The sequence below is a fragment of the Equus caballus genome, chromosome 20 (assembly GCF_041296265.1).
Source record: "Equus caballus isolate H_3958 breed thoroughbred chromosome 20, TB-T2T, whole genome shotgun sequence".
Lineage (NCBI taxonomy): Eukaryota > Metazoa > Chordata > Mammalia > Perissodactyla > Equidae > Equus > Equus caballus.
Genome location: NC_091703.1, coordinates 53,317,612 through 53,325,331, shown reverse-complemented (window position 1 = coordinate 53,325,331; position 7,720 = coordinate 53,317,612). Strand labels below are relative to the sequence as shown.

Genomic DNA, 7,720 nt, shown 5'->3' with positions numbered 1-7,720 from the left:
GAATTACTTCAGGGAGATCACGAAACTAGCTGGGGGTATAATTTCTGAATGTCTCACCAATGTCATTCATTTCTTTGGTTTTGTTTACTCATTCATACAATGGAACTAAAGACAGTCCTCTCATTTAATACCAAGGCTCTTCTAAGGAGGACCTAAATCACGGTTCATGTTGCATGACTGGAAAGTAGAACGCACAGTGCGTGACAAGAGTTGCTAGCCATTTGTGGAAGAACGTAGAAGGTCATGACGGTAATCTATAACTTGGTTCATCTCTGTAGTAAGTTAGTGAAGAGTTTTTCTGTAATTTGAGGGCAATGGGGGTGGAAGTAGGGTAGGAAAAAAGGAAGATTTGGTCTTTTTTTCCGTCAACCTTTTTTAGGGTCTTCCTTTGATTCCCCTTCAGGAAGTGGAATAGGAAAAAAAAAAAAACTACGTTCGTCAGTAACTCTGGGGCAACCACAACTTAGACAGTAAGCAGGTCAATTGAAACAAGGGCAGTGATTGCTATAAAATGACAGGTACTCTCCCTGATACAGCAGAGCAAACACAGGGCAACACACACACAGAAAGAGCTTCCTGCACAAAGCAGGCAGCCAGAGCAGAATGACAATGACCATCCTGCAGAACACAGCCATGGTGAGTAGTAACAATAATTCCTGTTTAGGTCTGGGCATCACGAGGATTTCAGAAAAGCAGATTTCTAAGGGATTAGGCTTGTTTGGGATTTTTTTGGGGGTCACTTCTTTGAAAAACAGAGCTGACTTTAATTTTGACCCCTGTCTGGTGGAGGAAAAGAACAAATGACTAGAAATTATGATGGGATGTAAAACATGGCTCTTCACCTGATGGCTTTTCCATAGTTGGTGTCAGTTGTGCAGCTCTTGGTGTGACAAGCTGGACATGATCACTCCCGGGGCCACCATTATAGAATGAGGTTGGCGTAAAACTCTTATCTCATGTGGGGGCTTAGGCAGCCTTTTAGGATATGTACATATATATTTTAACTAAGAAAGCTGGAACCCCAAAAGGTTTAATGATTCCCCAAGACTACGGGTGGACAAGGAGTACCCTGGATAAGGAAAGGGAAACCAGCCAGTGACGAACTTTGGACAGTTCCTAGAGGAGGAAAATTTGCCGTGTCTCAGCTATCTGATTATTTTTGCATTGTCTTGTTCCTCTTGGAGGAGAGTGAGAGGTTAGAGTGATGGAAATCTACCTCCCCTGGGTCTAGAATCTCGCCTGGCAGGAGTCAGGTAAGACCTGGGAAGAATTTAATATAGAGGAGCATGAAAACAGGGCTTGGCAAATCACTCACCATATTATTGGCTTAAATAACTCCTCTTTTTTATTTCATTTATAAGCCATGCAACTTAAAAGAGCTTGGATTGCATAAAATGTCATGGCATGTGGTGATGATAATACTATGTTGTATTTATATACTGCTTTAGAGATGGCAAGAAATGCAACAAAGTGCAGTATTTAGGGGGTATAGACTTTGGAGTCAGACAGGCCTGGCTCTATCACTTACTAAGTGTGGGATTTGGGATAAGTTACTTAACTGTTCTGTGTATTATCATTCCTATTATCTGTATAGGGGAATAATAATGGCATCCTCTTCATGGGGTTTTTGGGGGGATTAACTGACATCATTGAGAATGACTAAATCTGTACTCTGGAATAGCACGTCTACACATGATAGTTTATAGTAACCTGGCCATTTTAATATAACAACCAATAAGGATAGAGAAAGCATTCAATGTGTTAAATATTAGTGTTAATAATATTATTATTTTTACTTTTGAGACTCTAGCAACCCAGTGAAGTAGATTGGGTCTACTTTCCCCATTACTCAGATGAACAACAGCTCAGTGAAGGGATTTAAGTCATCAGGCATGCACAAGAACTGGGACGTGAGGGTATTCTTCTCCTTGACGGGTTCAGAGGCAAGGTTTCTGAATTTAAAGCCACTGTGTCCAAAAAAATCTATTGGATAGCTTTGTGCTCTAAAGCCACTTCTATTTCTGGTTTCTTTGAAGAAATCTGTTGGACCATCAGCAAGAAACATGATACTGCGAAGGACATTAGACTAGGATTGAGCCACAACTAGAAGGACCCACAACAAAGAATATACAACTATGTGCCTGGGGGGCTTTGGGGAGAAAAAGGAAAAAAATAAAATCTTAGAATAGGATTGGAACTTGGGCAGGGTTGGCAGATAGGACATACTCAATAAGCAGTTGAGGCAAATTCTTGTGGACTTAGGAGCTGGCAGGTTCTGGAGCACATTCCTACGTGGGAGTGAGCACAAATCACAGCTGCGAGAGACAAAGGTTCAGGTGGTCTCTGAGGGGCTCACAGTAGAGTGAAGTGCACAGTTGGGCTGACATGTTGGTGTCCTGATACCATGCACCTTCAGCTGGTGCATTCTCTTGCCTGTTTCCTATTTTACAGATTGGAAGTGATATCTATTTATCTGCCTCAGAGGTGGCATAAAAGAATTCAAGTCTATAAAATACTCTGAACCCCTTAGAGAAGAAGTGCTGTGTATATCATTCTTAAGAACCAGCAGGAGCCTTATGAGAGCCCCTGCTCTGTATTGCATAAGCACTAAAATCTACAGTTTCAGATCAACAGCTTTGTGGAGCGAACTAGAGCAATTTGCAGACCGTCTGATTTCCTAATGAAGGCCCATGTGACCTATAACACCCATGCGATTCTGACACCGCTGTCACCTTGCTGAAAATGCTTGGCTCCTTAGTGGGACAAAGCTAAGATTAAACACTGTAAGTGGCTACATGTTTATAACAGTGATAATGATCTTCAGTAGCAGTAGCACTGACCACCGACGCCGAGGTGCAAGTCCCCAGGCTGGCAGCAACAGCCTGGTAAAGCCACTCACGTTATTTGTTGCCTCTCGGACGCAATTCACCTGTCTAATTGGGATAATTAATAGTAGCTCTACCTACGCCATGGGGTAGTTGTGAGGCTCCAGTGCTTAAAGAGATGTGAAGTGTTTTCTAAAATACTCAAAGAATATAAGCGAATATAATAATGACTTGTTAGAAGCACGATAATTATTGCTAAATCATGTAACACCAGGGTACAGTTACTCTAAAGCTTTGATGATGAAAATTAGAAACGATTCAGTGAATATGATAATACAGAAGAGGAAAAAGAAAACACAGAGGAAGAATCTACTTAAGAAACCTAAGGAAGTCATTGACAGGCTTGGGACACTATCTAAGGACCCCCTTGTCTAAGTAGGCATCTTTTCACTTTGTGAAACTTCATAGCACTTTGTCTAGACAGAAGGTGCATGAGGGCAAATTCCACATCTTTCCTGTCCACTGTGTATCATCAGCACAATGTCAATTTGATAGTCACCTGTATTGAATATTTACCATGTGCTGGCAGTGCCCTTCATGCTTTATATGGATCCTATCACTTAATCTTCACATTTTCTGGTGGCGGAAGCTGAGTTGCAAGTAGTAAGAGTCTGAGAACTGAGTTACGGACATAGGACATCTGACTCCAGAGCCCGTGTCCTGAATCTCCACACTGTAGAGACAAGAAAGAATTGTTGAATGAATGAATGATTGTGGGAGATGAAGGTTGATGACTGCTGATTATCTAAAGGCAAATCAGCCTTATTCGTGTTTATCTGGGTCAATTTTGCTTTCAACTTCTTTTCAGCATCAGCTACCCTGGTAGCAAGTTGACACCATGACCTTTTTGCTTGCTCTTATCATTTCTTACCTTCAGCATCTGCAAAATATACAAAGGAGATCCTTTAAACCAACGTGTCTAATCACCCTCCCTATCTTAACTTGTGGAAGGTGTGACCTGGACAACATGAAGCCAGAGAATGAATGCAGCTCAGCTTCAGCTCTTGCTCTGCATCACATTGAACGTTGGGATGAGCCTTGTCCACCCCCTGTAAGGGTCAGTGATGATGGGGTGAGCAAAGCACGGTTGTGACAAAGGGAAGCTGGAGAGATTTTTAGCTCTTCTTTTATTTTAGTTAGGTCTTCACAGAGCGCTTTCTTTCTTTGTGCATTCCCGTAATGCCAGATAAACTGATATTTCAATGTAAGTATAAAAAATATGTTCCTGAGCTAAAAGGAAATAGTTTCCCTATTCTCTTGTTGTGCATCATTAGTGTCCCTGCTTCTTTCAATTAGCATGGATAATTGGAACTTTGCCGTAGCTGGTTTTGCATAGTGTTTTCCATAATTCATTGAGCTTACCTACACTGTTAATTGAACTGTATTGTTTTGTTCATTCATTCAATCACCTGCTCTGTCATTCATCCAGAAAGTGTTCATGGAACATCAATTCTATGACATGTTTTCCTGCAGGAGCTTGCCATCTAGTAGGTGTAGATCTGCTAGGAAAACAGATACTACGTTCTCCAGACAATAAAGAAGTATTACTTGAGTGCTAGATGGTAGAAGCTTTATGATTTAAGGATAATTATCATACTACTAATTGAACTACTTTGGGGACAGTTCCTGGAGGAGACCACATCTGAGTGGGCCCTTGACGGAAGGGTGGGATTGGATAGATGGAGGTGGGGCAGTGTATTCTGGGAGGAAGGATTTTGTGGGGATTCGTGGGATATGAGGTTGGAAATAAGAGCTATCTTTCATTAAGCCTCTATTTTTGTTAAACAGATTTATAGGTGCTTTACATAGAACATTTCATTTAATCTTGTGAATATTTTTATAAGGCAAGTATTATAATCCGGTTGGAAAGAAGAGAAACCAGAGGCTCAGGGAGGAGGCCAGGTCAAGATTTAAACCGAGTTCCACATCCTGCTGTCTTTTGGAGCTCTCTGACTGTGGAGGGCTCAATCCCCAGGCTAACGCGTTTCCTTCTCAGCCGGCACCCTGATATCTCCATGTGTGACTGTTCCCATTTCCAGGATTTGAGGTTCAAAGAGAAGCCCTGATCCCAGGAAAGACCGGGAATGTTGAGCTCAGCTGAAGCACGGGATGTCTCTCACCAGCAAGTGACGCCAGAGTCGCTAACCAGCTTCAACCTCCTCTCTCTTCCAGGTCAAGTCCCTACTGCTGTTGATATTGGGGCTCGCCCTGCTGAAGGAGGTGGCAGCTAGGACAAACCCCAAGGCAGCCTCTTGCCCTCCTCTGGAGGAGGATTTTGTGAGGGTTGACATTCGCATCTTTAGTCAAAACAAGGGTATTTCCAGCTTACATGACATCCATAACCGCTCCAGCTCCCCCTGGGTTTACACGTAAGTGCAAAGGAGATGGATCTTCACATTTGAAAAACATGTTATTTTATTCTAATCATAAAGTAGGAAATTTAGACAATATAGAAAAAATGCAAGCCCTCACATCTGCTCTTAAAAACAGAGATCTCACTATACCTGGGAGATCACATTTTTCTTGCTTTTTGGGCTAGGTCCTCCTCTGTGGTTGAAGGTCCTGCTATGCTGCTTCCAACTTCTCGTTGACCCTCTGCCTTTTCCTGCTTCATGCAGCTCTAGATTGGAATTTGTAAACTTTGTGTGTTGGAAGAGAGGGCTCTTTAAAGCAGCCCACATAATTATTTCTTTATGGGGATAAGCGAGAACCAGAAAGGTCAGTTTAGAGAGATCTGCTCAGATTAGACTTCAAGGAGTGGGGAGGGGGGCAGAGTGGAGGGGAAAGGCCAGTTTGCGAAGTGGGAAGCGAGGTGGCAGGGTTCAGGGTACAGTCTTGTGATTTTGTCTTATGTGTAGGTCCTTGGAATACGAAGTACTCATCTATATGCTCCAAAGACAAGTATGAAAATAGATTCCAGGGACAATTAAAAGTGCCTCTGCGGCTGATTGCATTGCTTCCCAAGTGAAGGAAGCATGTGTGGTGGCAAGTTGGCTGGATTGGCTTTGCTGCCTTTATGTTTCCTGGCGGAGGGGGCTATGCAGGGAGAAACTGAGAGAAGGCGCTGGATTCATAAAGCTCTGGGGCTTTGTTTTTCTTTTGCAAGCAGCAGGCTTTGTAGACCGTATCCTGAGAGATCTACTAGTGATGTTTAATCTTTAAGTAAAGGATGAATAATAATTATAGTAATAACAATGTAAAGTAAAAGAAACTAAAAGATCTAACACTTATTGAATACCAGCATTTTATGGTGTGGAGTTTCACATGCATTTGTGTCACTCACTGAGTGTTACCAACAATCCCGTGAGAGAGGTATACAAGAATCCTCATTTTATAGTTGAGGAAAACTGAGGCTTAGGGAGTTCAGCGCCTGCCAGAGGGCGGTCTGTAAATCCAGGCTGTCTGCTTCAGAGTCTGTGTGGCAGCCCTGAGGTCCTCAGAACCGCCTCCCATCATGGGAGCACCCCGGGCTGCAGGGCTCTCATCCTTGGTCCCTCTTCCCCTCCCTGTCTCACCATCTTCTTTTGCCTGTTCTTCCTGCAGCGTCTCCCGGGACCCCAACCGGTTCCCCTCCGAGATTGCAGAGGCCCATTGCAGGTACTTGGGCTGCATCGACGCCCAGGGGAAGGAAGACCATTCCAGGAACTCCGTGCCCATCCAGCAGGAGTTCCTGGTCCTCCAGAGGGAGTCCAAGGGCTGTCCTGGTTCCTTCCGGCTGGAGAAGGTGCGGATGACTGTTGGCTGCACCTGCGTCACCCCCATAGTTCGCGAAATAAATGCCTGAGTGCTGCGCATCCACTCGACTGAAGAAGCTGTAGACACGCCGCTCTTTACCTAGCACTCTGCAACAGTCCGGTGTGGTCCCCAGTTCTCTCTGTTTCGTAGGACTCTTGATAAGATTTGCTTGGAATTCTCAAAGCTCTGTATTAGAGATAGCGTTAGCTTCCCAGGGCACTTCAGAATCCTAATATAGTCCTGTGATGCTCCCATGTCCCAACCCCCTGGAGAACGGGGGAGGAGAACGGAGGAGCCCTTGGCCCACCCCGTTTATGTGCTCTGATGACCATCTCCTAGCCGTGCAGTCACTGTGTTGCACAGCCATTCCCTGGTAGCTCTGTTGGTAAAATGGGCCTCTGTTCCATGTGCATGAAAACGCAGGAAATATGACCACAATTTAGGAGTGGGTTGTGCACGATAGGGTGGGCTGGGAAGGATGGGGGTGAGAATCTAGTACATATGTCTATTAATCATTCACTAATGTAGATGAGTTTGGCTTGATATTTATATTTGGAAGGAAATTGTGAATATATTTATGATGCATTAATTATATAAAATTTCAGGAGAAAAATTAAAAATCAAGGGCTAATATAGTAAAATATTAATGATTGAAAAATACTTGTGTTCATTTCTAGTTTCAGCTTGTACTCATAGACCTTGTAGCTTTAAGGATTTTGAAATTCTATATACCTGTCATTTGTTTTCCATATTTTGTCAGCGGAGTGCCAGTATTAGAGTTATCTCCTTACTATTATTTTTGTGTATGTGTGTGGTCTTGGTGATATTAATTTTTTCCCAGCTTTATTGAGATATAATCAATAAATAACATGGTATAAACTTAAGGTGTACAATGTGGTGATTTGATACATGTATATGTTGAGGAATGAGTATCACAACAAGGTTAGTTAACACATCCATCCCTCTACACAGTTACCTTTTTTTCTTTTTGTGGTGAGAACATTTAGGATCTACTCTCCTAGTAACTTTCAAGTATAAAATACAGTATTGTTAACTATAATCACCATGCTGTACACCAGAGCCCCAGAACGTATTCATCT

At 42.9% G+C, this 7,720-nt stretch overlaps 1 protein-coding gene across 1 annotated transcript; it reads left to right on the top strand.

Annotated features, from left to right (window-relative positions):
- The first annotated feature begins 550 nt into the window (after positions 1-550).
- Positions 551-7,451, top strand: IL17F (interleukin 17F). Its single transcript, XM_001498910.7, has 3 exons — positions 551-636; positions 5,058-5,254; positions 6,429-7,451. Exons 1-3 carry the CDS (start codon positions 604-606, stop codon positions 6,667-6,669), a joined length of 471 nt encoding a protein of 156 aa, XP_001498960.5. The 5' UTR covers positions 551-603; the 3' UTR covers positions 6,670-7,451.
- The last annotated feature ends 269 nt before the right edge of the window (positions 7,452-7,720 follow it).